Source organism: Macrobrachium rosenbergii, chromosome 24 (assembly GCF_040412425.1).
Source record: "Macrobrachium rosenbergii isolate ZJJX-2024 chromosome 24, ASM4041242v1, whole genome shotgun sequence".
Classification (NCBI taxonomy): domain Eukaryota; kingdom Metazoa; phylum Arthropoda; class Malacostraca; order Decapoda; family Palaemonidae; genus Macrobrachium; species Macrobrachium rosenbergii.
The window spans coordinates 30,228,736-30,253,866 of NC_089764.1; the positions used below are offsets into that span (position 1 = coordinate 30,228,736).

Consider the following 25,131-nt stretch of genomic DNA (forward strand, 5'->3'; position numbering starts at 1 on the left):
TATTTAGTCCGAAAGGTCATATTTGTTGAGGATCATAATCTGGAAGCCTATTATTGAGGGCCGTAGTCCAGAACGTCAAGTTTATTGAGGGTCATAATTTGGAAAGTCATAACTAATCTGGAAGGTCATATTTATTGAGGATCATAGCCGGGAAGGTCTTGTTAATTGAGGCTCATGGTCTGGAAGGCCATATTTGTTGAGGTTCATAGTCTGGAAGGTAATATTTATTGAGGTTCATAGTCTGGAAGGTTATATTTACTGAGGGACCCATAGCCTGGAAGGTTGTATTTATTGAAGGTCATAGTCTGGAAGGTCATATTTATTGAGGGTTATAGTCTGGAAGGTCGTATTTATTGAGGGTTATAGTATGGAAGGTTATATTTATTGAGGGTTATAGACTGGAAGGTCGTATTTATTAAGGGTCGTAGTCTGGAAAGTCATATTTAGTCTGGAACTTCATGTTTATTGAGGGTAATAGTCTGGAAGGTCTTATGTAATGAGGGTCCTAGTCTGGAATGTCATAATTATCGAGGGTCATAGTCTGGAAGGTCATAATTATTGAGGTTCCTAGTCTGGAAGGTCATAATTATCGATAATCAAAGTCTGGAAGGTCATTATTATTTAAGATCAGGGTCTGGAAGGTCTTATGAATTTAAGGGCATAGAGTGGAAGGCCATATTTATCGAGGATCGTAGCCTGGAAGGTCTTATGAATTGAGTGTCATAGTCTGGGAGGTCATATTTATCGAGCGTGATAGTCTGGAATGTGATAATTGAATCCCATAGGTCTGGAAGGTCATATTTATTGAGGGTCATAGGCTGGAATGTTATAATAATGGAGTGCCACGGTCCGAAAAGTCACATTTTTGGGGGATCATCGCCTCATTACCTCAAGTACCAGGATTCAACTTATCATTATTCTTCCTTTGTCATTGGAACTCAGACACTGAACTCTGATTTCTTTAGTGAAATTTCGTAGTATAATTGAATTTCATTTAAAGAGAAGTGGCTGGAAGCTTCCTAGAGTCATAATTGAAGGAATACAAGTGCTGTTGTTTGTGGCAGACGTCACACTTACTCAGTCTTTTAGCCTTTTGCGTCAAATAGTGACACTATACATATTTTCTCTGACATTGGTAGTATACATTTGCCTTTCACTGTTTTATCTCTGTAATTCCTGTCTTGAGGAACTTTCTTATAATTTTATCATATCTATTCTTTGAATTTATTTGTATATAACTCTATTTTTGTAATCGTCAGTTACGATCTGCTTATAAAGAAATATTTCTCGTAGTTATTAGATTTTCCAGTGAATTTCATAATCATTAAATATCTGCTTACTTCCACCTTCTCTCTCTCTCGCTCTCTCTCTCTCTCTCTCTCTCTCTCTCTCTCTCTCTCTCTCTCTCATCCCATCTTCAGGACCATTCTGTCCCGCCGCCACGTCCTCCTTCTGTTCCCACCTTTCCCATTTTCACATAATTACCTCCCATTCCCGTCACCGTAACCTTCCGGAGACCAGATGGGAATATTCAAATCCTCGGCTCTTTTTGATTCTTTAGAAAGACCACATTTGCGCTTCGATAACCCCAATTCCTTTCCCTGTCTCTCCTTTTCGTCTTCTTCTTCTTCTTCTTCTTCTTCTTCTTCTTCTTCTTCTTCTTCTTCTTCTTTCTTAATTTAATTCCCGAATCTATTGAATTCTGGACTCTCTCTCTCTCTCTCTCTCTCTCTCTCTCTCTCTCTCTCTCTCTCTCTCTCTCTCTCTCTCTCTCTCAAAAGAATCCTCCCTCCTCCTCACCTCTTCAGGAGTCTTCGATGGTTCAGAAATTCCGATTTTGGAACCTGCTGCCTAAATCAGAATGACTTTAATTCTGATCAGGTCATCTGTGCTTTCAGAAGGATTGCATGAGTCTGGGCTTTACATCTGTCTTTCTTTGCTATTAACTCTTGTTTTCCAACACTTCTGCCATCGTACCAACCCAGCGCTTCTGATATTGCTACCCTTTTTCACTACTTATCTTGTCGTGTTATTTATTTTTTTTTTTTAACATACCGCTCAGAATATTTTGTCTAATTTTTTTGGCCAATTATTTAAAAATATAATTCTCATTTGCTTTCTCTCCCTTTCAACTCTCCTTTCTCTACTTAGACAACATGGACGGTTCATTTTAAGAACTTTCACGTAGGTTCCTTTCATTTCAGTTCAACAGCTATTCTTCATTTCCATAAAGGTCAATTAACCCAACAGTCCTTTTGTGCTTTCCAACTGTAGTGTCCTTCAACATTCTTATGTTTCCTTGGTTCTTCTTAAAATCTATGTCTTCCTCGTCTCATTTTTGCATAACGTTTTCTCCCAATTACCTTCATATGCCAGTCACCTCCATTTTGCCAACGTCCTGGTTTATCATATTTATTCCTCCACATACCATTTGGGAGGGGAAAACAGAAAGCTTTCTTGAAATAAATGTATAAGTTAGTATGCAGAACGAAAGGATACCCATACCTTGAATAAGTTATTTCTGTGATCCTTAGGTATTGAGTTCCGTAGGAGCGATGAACTGCAGGCGGTACCTAAGGTTCTTTACAGCCTTCCTTTAGCCCCTAGCTGCAACCCCCTTTCATTCCTCTCACTGTACCTCCGTTCACATTTCCTTCCTTCCATCTTCCTTTCCACCCTCAACTGACAATTGATTAATAGAGCAACTGCTTTGAGGTTTTCCTCCTGTTACACCTTTCAACCCTTTTTACTGTCAATTTCTCTTTCAGCGCTGAATGACGTCATAGGTCCCAGCGCTTGGTCTTTGACGTAGATTTTCTATGCTCTGTTCTGTTCGTAGATCTTGAGAACTGAAAGAGCCACAGTTGCCATAGCCTCGAACTTCGAGTATCTAATGAATGGAAGCTACTAACGATTTATTTAAAGACTGAACACATTACTTACTTTCAGTTCTACTAAAGTACATGAATGAAAGTGTTAACTAGACTTAATGGGATATCGGTTTAAGACGTAGTACTGTAAGGTAGTACTATAAGGCAACAAATACTGGGAGGGTGAAAATCTGGAGGAGGCTCTTAAGGGTCATTTGCATATATTGTCTGGGATCAAAAACGGACTCTAGAGGATTATTGGATTAGAATGGCCCAAGAAACTGAATAGCCTTTAGGGGATACGGTTTTCCATAGTGAAGGAATAATTAATTGTGTCTTACTAAATGAACAGACAGTAGCAGTCTGTTATAATTGCCTATCTGTCCTGAGGAGAACGTTTGAGAAAAAGTATTAACCATGATAATTCATATAATAAAATAATTGCGTACTTCAAAATGAACGATATCCATCTCTTATAATTGCTTGCCTGCTGATGACGTCTGAGAAGAAATATGAGCACTGATAATTTTTTCAAGAAGCGGTTTAAAGTAAATTAAGCTGATAGTTTCATACAACCTTTTCAAAATACCTCAGGAACCAATGTGTGAATGACCTTTTAATTTGGAAGCAGGCATATCACAACGAAATTTAAAAGACTATTTTTCGTGTAAACTGGGAAAACGCATATTTTTCATTGTAACTTATACGGAAATCGGTCAGCTTTCAGTTTTACAGTGAACGCTTATTGTACTGATGTAGTCACCAGACGTGCTCTATCAGGCTGCCTGGTATATTTTTTTTTTTATAGTATCTCAGCACAGAGAAACCCAGGTTAACAGCATTAACAGTAATCTCAAATACAGTAACTCAGCACAGAGAAATCATGTTAATGGCATTACTATGTAAACTTAACGCCCTGCTGGCTTTCTCAAACTTAGGGTCCCTGAAAGCACTGTTGCCACAACAGTACTGTCAGATTGGTATTTGTCCATAGCCACTTCAGTACAGTACTGCTTCAGGGCTTAGTTACTATGTAAACTGCGTATTTGCACTGCATAAGTTAAACTACAATTTACAGGAAATCGAAAGTTTGCAGGAGCATATGCAGACGTATTAGAGAGTCTTCGTATTTTAAGTAACGTATTGCTGTCACATTTCCTTGATCTTTCACCATCAACCCTGTAGCGAGGTTGGTGCCGTCAGTGCACCTCACGCGGTACAGTGTAGGCATTACTTAGGTTCTTTGCTGCGTCCCTTCTTTGGCCCCTAGTTGCAACCCCTGTCATTCCTTTTACTGTACCTCCTTCATATCCTCTTTCTTCCACATTGCTATCCATCCTCTCCTAACACTTCTTTCATGGTGCAACTGCGAGGTTTTCCTCCTGTTACACCTCCCAAACTTTTCTACTCTCCATTTCCGTCTCAGCGCTGAATGACGTCATAGGTCCCAGCGCTCGGTCTGTAGCCTAAATTCCATTTTCCAAATTCTATTCCTTCACCATCAGTGTACAAACGTTCATTTCACTTCTTACATAATCTATAAAAGGGCATTCATGATTTCCTTTTCTTTTTTCTTTCCAGAGACAACTCCGACTGCAGGATGCCAAGAAAGTTGAGGCCAAGGCTGCCAAAATCAAGGAGTGGGTCACCAATAAGCTCAAAGAGGTCAGTGACCTTATCTGGGTTATGTTAGCTCTTAGATCAGTTGAATTTCACTTCTTGAAGTCCATTTTCAGGTTCTCTGTTGAAGGAGTTTGAGTTGAATTGGGTAATATAATCTTATTTCTTATTGAAATTGAAGATTACATCTTGCAATCAGTTTAGCATTACTATCGAACATTTGTTGAATGGAATTAGAATTTTTTTGTCATGCAAATGATTTTACCGTTCGTGAAATAGCCAGCTTCACCTATAACCACACTTCGTGGAACACAGGGCTACTGGCTATTACGAATGCTTTTAGCTTAGCTTACATGAATAGCCAGTTTTTAGTCAGACCTACACCTTGTAAAACTTCGTGGTAACTGAGTTGTAAGAATGCCCATAGCTTATGCAAATAGGCGTGGGTCTATACTCTTCGATTTTTAGGAAATTTGTTTTCCAGCAGCTTTCTCAGTCATAATTGATCGATGGGGCTTTATTCTTTTTGGACATCGCCAATGGTTTTAGAAACAAACCGGCGACCTTAAGTTTTCCGTTGCCATTCTTCATCGTTTAGAGTCAGTTCTAAGTTTTCATGTTTGTTTAACTTGGTCCGAGAAGGGCAGGTTTTTTATTGCTCAATTTTTTTATGAAATTTATTATTTTATTTAAATAATTATTTAATTTTTTGTTTATGTATTTATTTATTTATTTATTTATTTACTTATTTATATATTTTAGGACCTTTTAGTTTTAATCTTTAGAGAGCTACATCAAAGTCAGGGTGTTTGATGTTCGCTAGATAATCTCTCCTTGGGTTTTTTCAAATCAACGAATTCATAAATAGTGTCAGTTCTTCACTAAGAGAGCGTAGGCTTCCGTAATATTTGCATCAATAAAAAACGAATATTCCCCAATGGCAATAATTGTTTGAATATTATACCATTTATTCCAAATGGTTTAAATCAAGGTCTAAAACCACTACAGAAGAGAGTTATAAAACGGGGTTTTCTCATTTATTTGTGTTCAGCAGAAACTTGAACAATACGACTAATATTTGGTATCACTCAAGTATAGTCCGACATTAGGTTGAGAATCATTCTGAAATGACGAAAACAATAAACATGAAGAAATCCTAAATGTACAAGTTCCACCTCACTGACAACCTAACTTCAAGCATCCATCTGAAAAGGGGATTAAGGATTTCCTTTTTACCGAGAAATCTCCTTGAGTTCTTTGTCAGACATTCCAAAAGCTTTTGGACTGGACATCCTATTAAGGAGGAAATACGCAAGGAAATAGAATAAAGGAGTCTAATAAAGTTATTACGTAAATCAAAACGCTTGCGTGGACAACCTATTGGGAAATGGCACGAGAAGAAAAATAAGTTTGAAAGCGTCCCTCACAGGTGACCTCGTAGAAGTTGGAGGCTAAGTGAAGGGAATTCATGAAAGATGTAGATGGGAAAAAAAGAGAATAACTTAAACGCAAAGACCAGGCGTATTATACTCAAATAAATATACTTAATCCTGCGTAAAATGCACTCAGAGTTCACTTTATTGCAAAATATTTCACTTAGTATTGAAAGTGTTTAGGGATACTTTTTTTAAGCAGCACTTGAGCTTTTCAGATCATTTATTATTATTATTATTATTATTATTATTATTATTATTATTATTATTATTATTATTATTATTATTATTATTATTATTATTATTCAGAAGATGAACCCTATTCATATGGTACAAACCTACCACAGGGACTATTGACTTGAAATTCAAGCTTCCGAAGAATATTATGGTGTTAATTAGGAAGAAGTAACAGAAGGTGATGAGAAATATAGAAAGAAGATATTACCATTAAAAAAGCAAAAAATAAATTAACAAATGAAAAAAAAAACAGATAAAAAACATAAGCAAATTATTAAAATATAAGAATTGTATTAGGGAAGTGATGCGTTGCATCATCGCCTGAACTTCTGAAGTCCCTTGCCAGTAAATTGCAGGAAACTACTGCAGTCCTTTTGCAACTGCATTTTGCAATTGTCATTTTCACGTGAAAGAAAAAATGCAGTAACATTTCGAAATTAATCCTGATCAAATCTCTCAGGATTCATACTTTATTGCAGGATTTAAATCCCACTGTAAAATCCTATTTAAATCCAAGCGAATAAAACCGAATACCTTGCAACAGCAGGAAGAAGAAGAAGAAGAAGAAGAAGAAGAAGAAGAAGAAGAAGGGAGAAATCAAGCATGAAAATTTCGGAAAGTAATCCCTATAGACTCTCTCAGGATTCATACTTTAATGTGGGATTTAAATCCGACCGTAAATCCCACTGTAAATCCCAGTAAATAGAACTGGACACATAGCAACAGCAGGAAGAAGAAGAAGAAGAAGAAGATGATGATGATGATATAAAAAAGGGGAGAAATTAAAGGACGAATTCAGTTTTTCGATAATGGTGGTCTCCTGCCTTCCAGAAACCGACCAGCTGGTGGCTGGAAGGGAGGAAGAATCGCCAGATGGTTCAGCCAACACAACCTCCTGCCTAGGTTCCATCTTTTTGCTGAACTTATCGTGTAGCTGTTGTAGCTATTGTTGTGGTTGTGATTGTTGTTAATATTGTTGTTCATGATGAAGGTACCACTGGAAGTATGGACGATTTTGATGGGAATGATAAGGCATGTCCTTGAATAAGACAGACGATTGTAAAACTTGATAAACGTTTATTATTATTATTATTATTATTATTATTATTATTATTATTATTATTATTATTATTATTATTACTAGTAAATTCACAGTGTCGTGAAAAACTGTTGTATAATAACAATCCAGATTTATATAAATAAATTGTAAAATTTATCATTGTTACAATTTATTATTATTATTATTATTATTATTATTATTATTATTATTATTATTCAAAAGATCACACTATTCATATGGAACAAGCCCACCACAGGGCCCATTGACTTGAAATTCAAGATTTCAACGGTTGTGGTGTTCATTTGAAAGAAGTTACAGAAGATGACAGGAAATACAGAAAGAGTAGATTAGTTGGTAGAAAGAAAAAAAAAAAGAAATAATAATGGAGAAATATGTGAATAGATGAAAAATGTGATTGAATTGTAACAATAGAATGGGACTTGTTTTAGGGTAGGAATTCACTTGAACCTCATGAAAATCTCTCCAAATAACTAGAACTGTGGGATGAACTTCGTTGAATTATTTGAATACTGTAATCTGAAGTTGCCACGGTGTCGTTAATTACTACATTGTATTCACGCAAATACAGATTAATTATGTGTGTATTACAGCTGTTATTTTGTTTTTTATTCTGGCAGTGCTCTCAATCTTTTTATCAATAATTTGATAGGATGTAATTTTTTTATGAAATATTTACTATTTTAGTTACAAATTATATCAGATTTTAAGGTATTTTAGCCACCGATGACCGATTTGTAGATATCAGTTATTTTGGTGATATATATATATATATGTATATATATATATATATATATATATATATATATATATATATATATATATATATATATATATATATATATATATATATATTACTACGCTTAGCCGTATACTGTAAAGCGAAACTATCAGCTACCACATTCGGAAGCATGTATCAAGAATCTGAAGTAATTCCGTAGGAAAAAAAAAAAGAAAGACCTTATGGTACGGATAAAGAAATAGAAAGGGGGAAGAAGAAGAAGAAAAGGCTGATATTCCACTTATTTTTAGTCATTCTTGTGGCGGTATTGGCTGGCAATGACGTGGAAAATAACTCGTCTTCCACTTCATTTGTGGTGCTGTGGGGGCACTCCCCCCCTCCCCCTCCCTCCTTCCTTCTGCTAGTCCTTCACCTCCTCCTCCTCCTCCTATTCCTCCAGTTCCTCCTCGTATTCCCCTCCGATTCCTCCTCCTTCTACTTCTACTATTCCTCCACTTCCTCCGGCTCTTCCTCGTATTCCGTCTCCTTCGATTCTTCCTGTCCCTACTATTCCTCCAGATCCTCCTCTTATTCCTCATCCTCCTGTTCCTCTAGCTTCTCGTTTTCCTCCTCCTCCGATTCTTCCTTCTACTCCTACTGCCCCTACGCTTCCTCCTATTCCTCTTCTTATTCCTCCTCCTCCCCTTTAGCCTCCCCATTTTCTCCCATTCCTCCACCTCCTCCTCCTCCTCCTCCTCCTCCTCCTCCTCCTCCTCCTCCTCCTCCCCATTTTCTCCCATTCCTCCACCTTCTCCTCCTATTCCCCCTCCACCTCCTCCCACGCCTCCACCACTTTTCTAGTCTCCCCTTCTCCGCCTTTCACTCCTCATTCACTCGTCTCCATCCTTTCATTCTGAAAGCTAATCCTCGGCGCCCTTTGCTTCTCTCCCTTCGTATCTTCCCCTACCTGATTTCCATACACTTATTCCCTCCCCCTTTTCCCCTTCCCGGCGTTGTCCATTCAACTCGGAAACCTAACCCAGTCGCTTCCAGGTCTTTCGAGGTCGTTCCAGATCGTTCCAGGTCGTCCTACTCATTATGTTGATTCTCTTCCTTTCTAAGAAAGGAAAGTTTCGAATGCTTTCACTTTCGGCGGGGAAAGTGGCCTCTGTCCGTCCGGTCTGATTCGAGCATCAAAGCTCCTTGGAGAGACTCAATTAATAATTAATTCTGTCAACCAATAACCTCCTTGCTTTCATTGATATGACTTGTGCGGTGGAGAGGATTATATTGATTATGCTTAATTAGGGTCCAACTTGATGCCCTTTTCGCACTTAGCTGGAAGACCCATATGAGAATCTGTATAATTAGATTGTCTTTAGGTAAAATGAGCTACGTGCAAATCGGAGATCGTGAAAATATCATAAAAAGAGTTCATAAATGCCATATTTATGTACTAAGTAACTCACGTCTTTTGGTAAAGGAAGAGTGATAATTTCACGTCTTTTGATAAAGGAAGAATGATAATGTCACGTCTGTTGATAAAGGAAGAATAATAATTTCACGTCTTTTGATAAAGGAAGAATGATTGTTTCACCTCTTTTGATAAAGGAAGAATGATAATTTCACGTCTTTTGGTAAAGGAAGAATGATAATGTCACGTCTTTTGATAAAGGAAGAATGATAATTTCACGTCTTTTGCTAAAGGAAGAATGATAATTTCACGTCTCTTGATAAAGGAAGAACGATAATTTCACCTCTTTTGCTAAAGGAAGAATGATAATTTCACCTCTTTTGCTAAAGGAAAAATGATAATTTCACGCCTTTTGATAAAGGAAGAATGATAATGTCACGTCTTTTGCTAAAGGAAGGATGATCATTTCACGCCTTTTGATAAAAAGAAGGATAATGTCACGTCTTTTGATAAAGGAAGAATAATATTTTCACCTCTTTTGATAAAAGAAGAATGATAATGTCACGTCTTTTGATAAAGGAAGAATGATAATGTCACGTCTTTTGATAAAGGAAGAATTATACATTTTCGTTAAACGAACTGGTTAAGACAACCAGGTGATGGTAAGAAGATACAAGGTGAGTCCTTTAATAGGTAATCAAGGCATGTGGCAGAGTTTGTAACACCAGATAACCTGCAGTCAATCAGTCCCATTAAGGTAATGCAATGATACTTTTCTGATCTATCAAGTAATGCTTTTACTGAATTCCAGTTGCAGGATAAATCATTCTTATAAGATTAGATTTTGTTAAATCTAGAAATATGTGAACATTGTATCCATACTGAATGCTTAAAATTGCGGGCTTTAATATACGTGATAGATTCGTTTTATGTTCACGTATTTTTACACACTTTTCTTATGATCAGAATAAGAATTATGGAATTGCCAAAATCATCCACTCAGTCGTACGATTTATAATTATTATGCAGTGAAGGTAAGTAAATCTGTTCCCATTAAATTTGCACTTAAAGGCATGTGATAAGAATATTGGAATGCCTTCATATACCAAAACTGGCGACGGTGCTATAATTGCTATTGCATGGCAGTGAACTGTAGGAACCGGAAACGAGAATATTGCGAGCCGGGAATTTGTGAATGGTAGGACTGGTATAGAATTGTTGGGATTTCCAAGTTTAGCATTCGTACTGAATGCTTGAAAATGTTGTGTTGTGTATTATGAACTGATTTTTCCCCCAACGGTTATATACGGTATGTATATATATATATATATATATATATATATATATATATATATATATATATATATATATATATATATATATATATATATATATATATATATATATATATATATATATATACAGTTGTAGTATATTACCTAACTAGCTGGGAAGTAACCACCTCAGGGTGTCTATCGGAATTCACGACAGGTTTGCATACATAGGTTCTTGTTTTTTCTAACTGCTTAAACCGAAGAACACGCTCTACTCTTTTTTACAATTATTTAAAAAGATATTTTTGTAAGGGGTGTTAGCCTTACTGTAGTATGCTTTTGTGCCCCGAAGCTTCGTTAAACTGTTCCCAAGCTGTTCCTCTAAGCTTCATTGTGTCCCAAGTTCTTCGAGTTATAGTGCCACTGTCTTTATTTCCCCTGCAAGAATATAATCAGGCGTTCAGCATTAGAATGGCCTCTCGCCTCAACTTTTGAAAATGGCGTTTTTCGCCTAATCAGTTTTAAAAAAATCCCCCTTTTCCCCAAAAATGGGGTGGGGTTGAACTTTAATTTTTTTATGCACGCTATTCTATTCCTGATCGCAAATACTTTATCTCATACAAAATTCAACTTTGCATCTTGAAAAATAAAGAAATTAGAGCAGGTTGAATTTCCAAAACTTTGATGGCTTATTACTCATTTTTTTTTTTTGGCGAGAAGCCCATCTAATGCTGAACGCCTCCCAATATTAATTAGAATTCCTGGAATTCTTGGAATCGTCCCCTAACCTTACACTGATCACGACTGCAGTACAAGGAGTTGTAAAGAGCGCTTCCATACAGTCAAACGGTTTGAAATGGTCTCGGATGAATCGTTCAAAAGTTACATATTTCCTGTTCTAAATTGCACAGATTTCTTTTGCCTTGATTGCCATGTAAACTGTAGAAGATTTGTCTTTAAGTAAATTTACCAATCTCAGCCATAGTTTCTCGTTTTTTCTTTTTTTTTCTTAGCAACATTTTCTCAAACTTACTATTCCTAATTATACAATACGTGAGAATATTTTCGTGACTGATTTTTTATATTGGTTTCCAAACCTTCCGTATTATAGTCACGGTATCTCATTACTGTAAATAGAAGATGCACTCGAATACTTAATTGTTTCTTTTAGCAAAGTAGAGACGTCATCATCTGGGCGTAATTGTTAGCCGACTCATAAGCTTTTTGTCAGTTATTTTCAGAATTTTGCAAAATGTGTTTCAAAAACTCCATCAGTTCTTCAATATTCTCTTGTCTTATAGTTAAGGAAGAAACGTGCAGATTAAATTTATACGTTAATCTAAATTTTATTTTCTTTTATAAAGAGGACCATACACACACACACACACCAGACCTGGTTTTGTATTGAAATAACGCTTTGGAATAACATATTTTCATTCATATTTAACCTTTTTATAAAAGTTAAACATATCTGATTGATACCAAGGCTTCCAGCAATCACAATACAATTGTAAGTCAAGCTTTCACTTTTGACTTTCACTTTTTGACTTTCGATTTTGACTTTCACTTTTGACTCTCACATTTTTGTAGAGACTTCATGAAACCTGCTAAAAAGAACGGGAGAAACAGGTATAAATAATCAGAATCAAACTTTCACTTTTGACTTTCACTTTTCTTCATGCCAGTAGCCAAAACTAACCTTCCAACCAGAACGGGGAAACAGGCATACAGAATCATAAACCAAACTTTCACTTTTTGGACTTTCACTTTTGACTTTTGTTTTCACTTTTTGTAGAGACGACAGAACACTGCCCCGCCCCGCCCCGCCCCGCCCCGCCCACCTTTCCCTTCTTTTTTTTGCTAACGCCCAGTCGTACTTCCAACAGCTGGAGGACCAGAACGCCCACCTGCGAGAGCAGAACGCCAAGTGCAACGTTCAGCTCGAACTGTTGAGAGGACGCCTTGCGCACCTGTCGTCTATGCATCCCGAAAAGGATCGAGATACGGAGGTAAAATGGCCCTTCTTCCGAGGCCACTTGCTTCGTGTGTCTTGTTGTGGTTCCTTCTTTATTGTTATTGTTACTGGTTTTTTTTTGTTTTTTTGTTCTTTCCCTCGCCCACTGCCCTTGTGTCGTTTCTCTGTGGAAAGATGAGTTCTTGTGTCTTGTTGTGTTTCCTTTTTTTTTTTTATTAATATTATTATTTTCTTTTGTTTTGTCGTTCCCCCTCCCGTTTCTCCCTTTCTCTGTGGAGAGATGAATTTAATCTTGTGTCTTTTCTGATTCCTTTTTTCATTATTATTATTATTTTTTTTTTCGTTCCCTCCCATTTCTCCCTTTCTCTGTGGAAACATGAATTCGATCTTGTGTCCTTTTTAATTCCTTTTATCATTATTATTATTTTTTTTTTTATTGTTTTCGTCTCTCCCACCCCACCATTTTCTCTTTTCTCTGTGGAAAGATGAATTCAACCTTGTATCTTTTTTATTTATTATTATTTTCTTTTATTTTATTGTTTCGTCCACCCACCCTTTCTCCTTCCTCCGTGAAAAGAGAAATTTGATCTTGTGTCCTGTTGGGATTCCTTTTTACTATTAATATTGTCGTATTTTATTGTTTCGACCCCTTTCTCCCTTTCTCTGTAGAAAGATGAATTCTTTCATTTTTTTAATTACTTAATTTTTGTAACCCTGGTTACTAATCTTTATTTTCCACTTGAAATCCTTCGTGAAACTGTTTTTATTCTCAGTTTTTTCCCTTGTAGATTAAATTCCAGTAACCAGTATTTTTTTTTTTTCTTTTCCTAGTTTTTTCCTGACTTTACAGATCTTTTTCCATGGTGTTCTTTGTTGTCAAACTAATATTTGTCCCTCTCTTCAGCCAAAATTTTTGACCCCTGCAGAATTTTAAAAACACATTTTCGTCAATTTTCGAAACCATTCCTATGTCGTAACTTTACATATCCTTTACATATCCCGTTATAATTGCATGACACAAGTGTTAACCGGGTGATTTTCATCCCAGAATCCAGATTTACATTCGTAGGAATTTTCAGCATTGAAGGAACGCCCACCCACACGCCTTCACTTTAGGTGAAGACGAGTATATAGTATCAGTGAAATGTTTGTTTGTTTGTTGATTCTAGCTTAGTTACAGTTTAAGTGAGTGCATACGGATTACCTTTGATGAGCATTATTCTTAAAAGTAGATTAGACGACTTTCTTTGCATTGGAATATCGTGATTTACGATACTTGAAGAGCAGACTCGTGTGTGTGTGCAAATTGCGAGATTTGAATGGCATACGAGTTTCCAGTAGATTTCTTAGAGGTATCTCGATTGCATGAGATCTGGACGACGTGCAAATTCCAACCCGCTTCACACAGAAACATTACAAACGCCAGCGCATGTTGCCCGGAGCCTTTTCGTGAGTAATTAGAGTATGCGGGAACAGATGGCGTTGCAGTAAGTGTAGGCCTACATAATGTCAGCGTGGATGCGCGTGAGTTTTAGAATTTGACGGTAAAGTAAAGCGAGTACTACTTCTGCTACGACGCCGCAAGAGTGAAGAGTGAAAAAATGGACTTTCGCTCCGTGTGTTTGTCTGTTGCGTTTCCTGTGAATATTGATTGATTGATTTAAGGTTGGCGTGACAACGTCTAGGTTATTGACGCCGCTGTGAATATAGAGAAAAGTAGATGTAGCATCTGCCAATGAGAAGCTTATAATGTTTAAATCGATCCACCTCTATGTGAACGAGGTCTTGCACATTTTAGTCAGTATGAATTTGCGTGTGAGTGAGTACTTAAGGCTTTGAATAGTTCAGCTCGTAATTGAATGCAGTATATGAACTGTGTGTTCAACATTATATATATTATGTATAGAACTAAGTGCAGTGTCAGTTCATTCTACTTATGTTTTGAAATCTAAGGAATATTAAATGCGAACAATTATGTTGGATTTACTAACAACTTTGTCTATACTTCAGTCTTTTCTAAAATGTGTCCAAGTGAAAAAACATGCCAGGTTTGTGAATGATCTTTCTGGAAGCCCGTTTGAAATAATGTAAAGTAACATTAACTTTGAGTTGCTTGTGAAATTTGAAGCATAAGAAATGAAGTTGTAGTCAGTAGAGTCCAGTTGAAGAATTGCACTTGGTATAAATAGGTCCAATCAAAATAAAAATCATATCCATGTATGTGATACGCAATACATGTGTTATCAAAAGATGCACGTCAGTCAATCGTTATTCTCCTAGAACTGGCTTGACCAGTGCTTGTAACACTCATTGTTTAAGGGGACTGTTGCTCAAATTTTGATTTGGATTACAAAAACGCATTTAAATAACTGAAAAATTTTATTGAAAGACTATTTCCGCCTAGATTCTACTCCTAACTGCTGAAGGCAAAATCTGCAATTAAAAAAAAAAAAAAAAAAAAGGTATTTTAGTATGCATCCGTAAAAACGGCTACTGCTTTAAAACTATTAGAGATAAAGAGCTAAACTAAGTCTCATTTAATAGCTAAGGAGTGTGTCAACAACATCTGGAGGAAAAATCTAGGTGGAAATAGTGTCTTTCGATAAGATTTTCAGTTAGTTACATGCATTTTCGTAACCCAAGCCAATATTGGAGCAACAGTCCCTTAAACTGCCAGTAATCTGTAGAGATCTCGGTTCCAAGTTGAATGGACTCAGTTGAGAGAGTTAGCCCTTATTCTTAAGGTTGGTTTTAAGGTCCCCCATTTTATGTACATATGCCTTCACCCCAGATTTCTGCCTCTCCTTTCCAGCGGTTATGGAAAAGGAGATCCCTAAGTCTGCCTAAGGTATGGAGTGATGATGTCTGTGTGGTTCTTTGCTTCCAGCTGCTTGAGTGAAGCTGCTTTTTTTTTTCTCAGTATGTGTTATCTAAAATTCAAAAGAAACCAATTAACGCCAAGTTGCACTTGATAGTTTTTTTATATGTTTTTTTAAAAGCTTTTTTTTTTAAGGTGTAAGTGAGCTGACCTATGGTCAAATTGACACTCCACTGCTTGTAGGTTTTAAGTGTAACATGGGCTTTGAATGAAGGCCATCCTAGGTTTTTTTTTCATTTTTTTGTTGTTTTTGACACCCTGTTGGAGAAGAAACTTTGGTCACAGGGAGAACACTCATGCTTTTGACATGCATTTACAAATTCTAAGTCATTTCTGGTTACACAAGTCTCTTTGATTGCATAACACATCAGTGCAGGAATTTCCCTTTCCTCTCAGTTTTCACACAGGCCCCTTTGTGAAGCTTTAGAAAAGACTTAGAATCCATCGCGTAGTCTATTTCACCTAGCACCTAACACCAGCTTATGTCGTATTTTTCTTATTACTACTAGCGCCTTGGCTTCTTGCAGATGTGAAGTTCAGTTTCAGTGCCCCATTGCATAGCCCAAGTGCATTTTTTTTTACTGCCCTGTGATGTGTTCCTGTGAGTAAACATCTGTAGATACTGTGCTGTAGTTGGTGTGTGTTTTTTGGACATTTTGCAGTTTTCCCCATAACGTGTACATACACTTTGAGCTCTAGGCTGCGAAGGAGATCAGATAAAAAGAATGTTGTTCCCTTTCTGTCACTGAAACGCACAATAATCATTCAGTAGTCGTAAACAATAATCATTCAATAGTCTTAAGAAGTATGGTGCCTGGTGGGAGAGCAAGAGGAAGACGGAAGAAGGGAAGGTGGATGGATGTAGTTAGAGAAGACCTGAGAGACAGACAGACAGTTGTCAGAGGACGATGTGTTTGACCGAGCCAGGTGGAGGAGGAAAGCTGTCAGAAACATCGACCCCCACATAGAAGTGGGTAAAGATGCAGAGAAAGGAGAAGAAGAGTCTTAAGAAGTATGATGTCCATCTCATTCTTGTGGTGACATGCCAATTCCAGGAGTATTATTTATTTTGGGGGCACGTGGTTAGCAAGAGCCACCAAACTGCTGCTAGAACCCCTTTGTTTCAGAAAACATGGAAGACATTTTAGCGGGAAACTATTTTTTGGATTTTTTATCTCGCATTCCATCCTGTCATAGTTTCCTTCCCTTTCCTTACACAAGAAACTGAAGTAGGAAAACAGAGCCCAAGTCGGCAAAGTTGAGCCCAAGTGAAAGAAGTTGGTTGTGTGTTAACAAATATAATTCTCTCATATACTAAGAAAATTGAATCTCTTTTGCATTTGTTAATTTACATATTATTATTATTATTATTATTATTATTATTATTATTATTTGAAGTAAGTTTAAATCTTTTCTTAAAGATGTATATACAAGGAAAGCTTTCGAGAACCTGATTATTATTATTATTATTATTATTATTATTATTATTATTATTATTATTATTATTATTATTATTATTATTATTATTATAACATGATTTCCTTGGAATAGATTTTCCATACAAAAAAATCACTTTAGAGAGAAAATAAAATTATTGTGAATTACAGATGAACATGATAACAATAAAAATTTTACATCAAGAAGCTATATACCAAACATACCATCTCATTTTGAAGTCCAATATTAGCATCGCTTCAAGTAAAAATCACTTGAGGTCCCAGATCACTACCCTGTGGAACACCAGGTATACTGGTATACAAGAGTCAAAAAATGCAGTGTCACTGAAACTTTAGAATCTAAGTATAAAAGGGTGTTACAGATTTACATCAAACTCTTGCCTGGTAAGAAATGTGAAATTGAGAAAAGTGAACATTACCTTTAGATGTAGCTGAGAGTGGACTAGAGGGTAAGAGAGATTGACCTGTGATTATTGCGATTTGTCTGAGTGATGCCTTGTGAAACAGATCATTGGAAGAACTGCTGGTCCAAATGAGAAAATCTAAACATTGTGAGTTTAGGGGAAATTACTTAGACCAGTAGTTCTTAACCTTTTTTGGCCCATGCACCTTTTCACCATATGTCAGAATGTCATTCCTCCTCCCCTCGCCCCCCCCCCTTTCCAAAATTGTGAGCGCGAAACAAAAAAATACTAACCTAAACGCACAAGCTAGCAGAGAGAGAGCCCAAGATGACCTCTCAGTAGTCCAGACAGGTGCCCACTGCGTTTTGTGTGGTCCCTGAGCCAGTTTGAGCCTGCCAATCTGTAGTCACAGTTCCCCCCCTGAAACTCTGAAATTCATCCATAGGGGGGAATTTCCCCCTGGTTGAGAACTGACTAAGACCTTTTTGAAAAAACAGAAGGGTCATTCTATTTGAACTGGTAAACTTGATAAACCTAAAAGAAAATCATTTCCAAGTCATCTTCGTCTTTATCTTTATTTGGGCAACTTAAATCGTTCAGTTTTGGTGGGTTTTTGTGATGAGTCTTCTATTTTAATGCTATTGACTCTCTTATGTGTGTAGTTCTTGGACGTCACGTTTCCTTTCTAGGGTGTTTGAAGAATTCATAATTTGGTTTTGGAGTGTCAGAAGGTGTGGTCTTTTCCTTGGGAGGTAGAATTTTTATTTGAATTTTTACTTCAGTTAAATTTCCTCCTGTTTTTCAATCCAGTTTCTCTTTTGAATGGAAGTCCATCCCATAGTTTTATATGTGACTGTTTCCGTCATTAGATGGAAATGAATGCAGCTTTGAATCTTACCCGTTCAGTTTCCGCTTGGTTTCGGAATATGATGAACCGTGAATTAAGCTCCCATATAGAGTAAATGTATGTAAATAAAATTCTGACAACAGTCAGGCTCTGTCCCCTTGAGTGACAGGGCCTTTTTGCGACTGACAGATACTGTATCTCCGCGTTGGTTCCGTCACAAACCAGAGTTTTCTGACCACCTGGAATTGGAACATAAAATTTAGGCCAAAGGCCAAGCACTGAGACACAAGAGGTCATTCAGCGCTGAGAGGGAAATTGAGAGTAAAGGGGGTTTGAAAGGTGTAACAGGAGGAAAACCTCAAAGCAGTTGCACTATGAAACAGTTGTTAGGAGATAGTGGGAAGTAAGTTGGAGGGAAGAGAATATGAACGGAGGTATAGCAAAAGGGATGAAAGTGGTTGCAGTGAGGGCCGAAGGGACGCTGCAAAGAACCTTACGTAATGCCTACAGTGCACCGCGTTATGTTTACTACTTTAGTTAAGCATGTATATAAAATTACTTATTAGCTGAGTACACTACTGTATGACATAAGAAAAGGAAGAGCCTCTTTTCCTGTATCTTTCTGCCATTTTAGAAAACTGGGAAACGTTCCACCAAAAATTGGTATGTAACAGAAAACCGTCTACCTTATTGAAAAGGGAAGTACACATGACTTTTATCCTACTATTTTACAGTTAGCATTGTGATACAGTACATTTATCCAAATACCATTCATAGGCTTTTTAGTAATTAAGCTAAGTGTTGGTACGGTGGCCATGTTGTGATTGTATTATTCCTAGTTCATTGTGTTTGGAATGCTAAAGGATTTTCTGATCTCTTAATATGTCTTACAAACTTTGAATGCTAAAGGATTTTCTGATCTCTTAATATGTCTTACAAACTGATTAAGCGAACCCAGATCATAATCTTGACTCTGATTTGGGGTCGGTTTTTGAACATTGATATCATGTTAGTTTTTTTTACATTTCTACTTTGAATCGTGAATTCGTACTCTTTGTTGACTGTTCTTTGATCTCTGCATGATGAAATGGTCCCAGAAGTTTTCTAGCATTTTTTATTTGAAGATCTGGATGGTGTGAAGCTCCACTTCGATTGAGCATAACTCTCAGCAGATCTCAGGAACATTTCCCTGCGCCTTTCTCGCAACTGCTCTTCATTTGTCAAGTCGTTTTCTTTATTGCTTCTGGGTGGCGTGATGTGACTTCCAGTTGATTGTGGTAGCATGAGAAGCAAAGGTTCCGTCTGTAACTGGAAATTTTTTTAAATTGTTCGTGTGGTTTTCTTTAAGTTTATTGAAACTAGTTTTCCTTGAGTTTCGTTCAGTTCGACAAGATTCAGTGACTGAATGTAAGATAGAGATGTGGCATTGGTAAAGATTCCTCATTATGTTGTCAGTTACCAATGCAGAATCTAATAATTATGTTTTTTTCTCACGTAGCAGTGTATGTGTGTATATATATATATATATATATATATATATATATATATATATATATATATATATATATATATATATATATATATATATATATGGAAATGAACAAAATGAACACATGGTAACGTGTTTCACAGAAATAAACTTCTGAATCACATCGGGACCGAACCCTGGTTTTTCAAGTGAGAATCCAGGGCGTTAGCAATTCCTCCGCACAGGACCTGTGTAGAGGATTTGCTAATGCCCCAAACTCTCACTTGAGAGACTGGGGTTCGATCCTGATGTGATTCAGAAACTTATATATATGTGTGTGTGTATGTATGTATATGTATATATTTATATATATATATATATATATATATATATATATATATATATATATATATATATATATATATATATATATATATATATATATATATATATATATATATATATATATATATATATATATTAAGCATTTAATGTTCCTTAAGGCATCTTAATCTCACTGGGAAACTTGACCCAAAAATTTATATTTATACTTTACAGAGAAGTAGTACAGTAACAGGAATATGGTGGCATCAGCACTTACTAGAAGGCTTGTAGAAATCAAATGTGTTGGCACCACTTCCTTACAAGCATTATAAAGGCTTTAAAACAATAAGTAAATTCTTTTATGTAAACTCGAAAGTTAATCCACTTAACACATTCATATTGTTTCCTTAAAGCTTTTAGGTGGGAACAGCACCCAGTCAAATCACCCACTACAGATGTTAAGTGCAGTGTCACTTAACTACTTGGAAGGCAGTTAACTTGTATATTCACAGTATTATAAGTAGCTCTTTAATTAGTGTCTCACCTGCTATGAAGCAGTGTGATAATGACTGTGAACTGGAGCAGTGGGTATTAATTGAAAATAAGCTTTTTGCTGGTGCCAGTAAAGTTATAAATCATGATTGATTATGTTTTGTTTATTCTGAAGTTATTTTGCTTTGAGTTGCTCGTACATCCTGAAACAAAGAAATTCTAAATTAGCTGATTTTTTTTCCCCTGTCAAAATAGCATCCAACACCTCCTTATTGCATCTCTTCACACAAACAGTCACAGCATTTACTGACAAAACAATTAGAAAAGAAAGTATGAGATTGCCCTGTGTTATTCCAACATCATTCGTGAATGCTCCCTTCCATTAGTTTCAGTTGTGTTAATTGGAATTTTTATGACATATTGATGCTGAAATGTCTCCTTCATCTCCGCTGGTTGCTATTGCAGGACTCCTCCCGGGGAAGTTATGAAGGCGATCGGCCAGACAGTGACGAGAGTCTCCCTGACGGCCACAACGAGGCCGATTATATTCCATCTCGCCCTGCCACCTTAGGAAGAGACAGACGTTCCAAATCTAGGTAAGAAAATGGTTTCAGGTTGTTCTTACTCATTTTAAATTATGTCTCTCTGGTTGGTTAGTCAGATAGCCTTGCTCTTCAAAACACTCAGATCTAGACTGTATACATTATTTAGAAACTATCCGTCTTTCATTTTCATGTACCTGAAGGTCTCCGGCAAGTCTTCGAAGAGCGAGTTCCAGTGACACCGATGCTAACTACGGTGAGATTCGTTTTAAATCCCGACACAATGGAATCCCAAGGACCGGTGTTGAAAAGAGAAAAACCAGAGATTCCCGCGTCGATTCCGGTTCTGTCGATCTAGAAACTCCCTTGAGTTTAAGTCCCAAAAGTCCTCTCGAGGCTATGCTTAATAGCTTGACCCAGAGCACAGGTAGTTTGCCACGCACGGGCTCTAGAGCTGGTAGTCGAGGGGAAAGCCCGCGCAAACCCGTGCCCCAGCCTCGAACTAAACACTTGAAAAAGGGTGGTAGTGTACCTGCCTCAGTCACAAAGAGTGCCGATAGTTTAGACTTGGAACTAGATGGGTACGACAACACAGAAAGTACGGATTCTAGTCAGTTGGTGCAGTCAGGCGACAGCCATCTCAGTGATGATGGTCACAGGACGCAGGCCAAGGACGAAGGCCATGATTATAGTGAGATTTACACACCGAGTCGTGATAATACCCACTGGCCTGGTGAGGATGAAACGAATGGGGAAAAGCCACCCACACCTCCTCTTCACAGGTTCCCTTCGTGGGAGTCCAGAATATACCAGGTACTGGTAAATTAACCATTTTTTACTTGAGTTTGTCATAACTGTTCATGAAGCTTACTAGGTTCTTCTAGTGTTGGGATAAGTATGAACCACAAATTTGGATATTTCCTGTAACTTGGAGTAGTTTCATGATGTTATGCATTGACCACTAATGAATAACTTGCTTTAGAAAGCTCTTTTATTAAAAGTTTGTTCTGGATGTATCCACCCTCTGATCATTTTATGTATCTGTTTAGGTTGCACAAGAAGGACTCTCTGGTGCTGGAGTAGCAGCTACGGCAGATTCCCGAAATCGAGTAAGGACCTCTGGCCTTGGGAGTTACCCTGAAATACATGTGCCTGTTTATGCTGCTGTTAAAGGGGTAAGTTCCTCTAAATCTAGACAGCCTTTTGGAGTGGTGCATAGGAAACTGTTGAGTCCAGAGTTACTAAGCCAATTTATTTCTTGTACATAATACACTTGCAGGATTCCCAGCTACGTTCAAGTGCTTGGAAAAGTTATGCCCTTGGATTTGTGGGTATTGGTAGGTCGGAAGTAAATACTGTTGTCATGTATTTTGGAAAAATATCACTTGGGCCTAGTAAAGCGTGGCTTCAGAAATTGATGCATGGTTCCCAAGTATTTTGAGAGGGTTTTCTCTTTCGTTGTGATACAGTCGTAACACTGATGCTCTTTAACGTGTCTCTCGGGAAATCATATCTACTTGGGATTCTATAAATCAGTCATGTTCAGTGCCTTTTTTATATAATCTCTACAGATTCTCTGTTGACAATTCTATTCATTTCGTCTGTTCCGTTTTATGAAAATGATATTCGTCTCCTTAACTGGCTTTGGATGTTCAGATAACTTCAAAACTCTCATTTAGAGATCAAGAGTTTGTATCATTATCTATGCTTGTGAAGAATTTGCATTTTTTATGCTACAAGTAATCATCTTCATCCCCATTACAAAATCATTAGAATTGATCCTAGTTGGAGCATTTTATCTTGTATGGAAAATTACTTTGATATTTAGAGTATTTCATTGGCTTCCTTGAATTTACACTTATTCTTCCCCTTGCCAGTTTGACTTGCTGTCTAAGTGGAGATTATGACTCATGCGAGTGACTTTTTTTTTTCCTTTCACTGTTAAATTCTTCCCCTACTTATTCTTCTCCATGAGTCCTGTAAAATTTGTCAAGAGGTGACTGCCACATTTCCAATGGGAGTAGCATTCAGTCTTTTTTCCTTCTGTATCAAGCTGTCTTGTCCATCAGTGTTCTCTAAGAAAATCATGTTTACTACTCGATTTTTTCTTAATTTCTTGAACTTTAAAAACCAAGGGATTGCCAATGATCTGAAGTTTTATTAATTTTATTACCATGCTCTACTAACGAAAGAGATATTTGGTTCAAGACAACTGAAGAACTTCATCCATATAATTGATCTTTGAAAAAAATTATCTTCATGTGTTAGGCATGGTGTTTATAATGTCAGAGAATATGCTAAATTCCCATGGAAATATAATTAAGCTGTTGTGAACTGAGAGTAAGTAACAGACATCAGAATAACTAAAACGGCCCACTTTGGTCTCCTCAGCGTGCTAGTCAAATTAGGTCAGTTCCGTTTACCGGAGATTCGTCAGATTCCTCCGACGGCGAGGATCACTGCGGGGGCTCAGACTCACGAGGACTCTCATCTCACACACCTTCCTCTTCAGCGGAGTCCTCCTCCAGCTCCCCCTCGAAAAGTAAAACGTCGTCTCTTTCGCCAGCTAAACTATCAGGTTCCTCTCCTTCAAAGAGCATGAGAAGAGGTAAGTGGGCGTAGGTCATCCCGTTTTCTTTCCTCGTCTCATTTTCTTTTATATCAGTGTTCCATAGAATGATACATAACTGTGACATGTACAGTTTCAAGACAATGTTCATGTGTTATTTGTGCATGCTTGTTTTATTTACCCCTGATTGTTTTAGCACAAGTATGTTACTGTGATAATAGTTTCGGTTAAATTAAAATTTTTTTATTATAAGTTTTCAGTTAGATTTTCGAATAGGGCAATACTGACATTTTAGCATATTTTACCATAATGGAGAAATTTTTACCTTGCAAGCAATTCTACTCTTTTGTAAGTTTTGCAGTACGAAACAAAGCAAGTTTTAGTAAATTTGATTTGGAAAATAGCATGTCCAATTGAACTGAAAAGTTTATAAAATCAGGAAGGTTACATTTATGTTTTATGTTAGATCTTATTTTGGCCCCTCTAAAAAGAAACCACAATACCAATGTAAAATTATTAATTTCCCTTGAAAATGTTTAAGTCATAATAATATTGTTACCTTGGCTTATTTCAGCAGAGTTGAATCAGTAGTTTACACTGTATGTCATAGTGTTTTTATACAAACCCTTAGCTTTCACTGTTGTAGATCATTTTTGAAGAAATAGGAAAAACAGTAGCCTTTCATAATGATAGTAATTTGACCATTCCATACTTGTAGTAGTTGGCCTTTTATCCTAAACATTACATCAGTCTTTTGACTTTATTACAGTACTTGCAATTAGATTATCATTTGCCTCAGATAAAACCATGAATCCACTATTTTCAGTGAGAATATTCATAATTAAATTGTTTTAGGATTAATAATGTTAGGAAAGGAGTGCCTGTATGTTTTCATTTCATAAAATCTCTTGTGACTGTATGTCCGTACTTATTATAACTTGTGGATGGAAATATCGTCCATGATGCTAAAAGATGATGACTTTGGACACATTTCAGTTTACTGATTTACCATACATTTTCACCCTTATACTGATATAAAGCCCCCCTCTACTTCCTAGCTTTGTAACTTTCCTAACTTTGCCTTGGTCTAGTTTTCACCTCTCATTCAACAAGAAATCCTTCAGGCAAGTCCTGTAGCAGCCTAAAAATGGGATTCTGTGGTATCCTTCAGTTAAGTCTATTGATGGTCTAGAAAACTGGGATTCTTTGGTCCCATTCAACTAAATTATTATTCTACTTTTCACAAGAGCATCTGGAGACCACAAACCTCCACAAAGGATTTTGCGTACCCTCCCCTCCCCAGGCCTTTTCTCTCCAAGAGCTAAACTTGTATCTCCCAAACTATATTGAATTATTACCAGTCACGAAACCCACCAATTGGTAGTGTTTGTGAAAAATCCCTTATAATTTTTTACTTAATCCTAAATTTAAGAACTTTCCTGGCATTATTACCACTTGAGAACAAAAGAAATTATACAGAGAGAAAACATGGTTCACATAGTATTGTGGAAAAAGTGTTGCTATAACT

General features: G+C 36.8%; 1 protein-coding gene across 12 annotated transcripts in view; it reads left to right on the forward strand.

Annotated features, from left to right (window-relative positions):
* Positions 1–25,131, forward strand: part of LOC136851956 (uncharacterized protein CG43867) — a 1,078,149-nt gene that overhangs the window by 1,006,942 nt on the left and 46,076 nt on the right. For 7 of the 12 annotated variants that reach the window (XM_067126317.1, XM_067126321.1, XM_067126323.1 and 4 more), the window contains 7 exons: positions 4,452–4,535; positions 12,534–12,656; positions 15,435–15,470; positions 20,958–21,088; positions 21,238–21,847; positions 22,084–22,209; positions 23,426–23,642. In XM_067126317.1, the coding sequence (XP_066982418.1) occupies positions 4,452–4,535; positions 12,534–12,656; positions 15,435–15,470; positions 20,958–21,088; positions 21,238–21,847; positions 22,084–22,209; positions 23,426–23,642 (1,327 nt within the window). The remainder of the gene's footprint in view (positions 1–4,451; positions 4,536–12,533; positions 12,657–15,434; positions 15,471–20,957; positions 21,089–21,237; positions 21,848–22,083; positions 22,210–23,425; positions 23,643–25,131) is intronic. The other 5 variants (XM_067126320.1, XM_067126322.1, XM_067126326.1 and 2 more) reach the window with 2 other exon arrangements.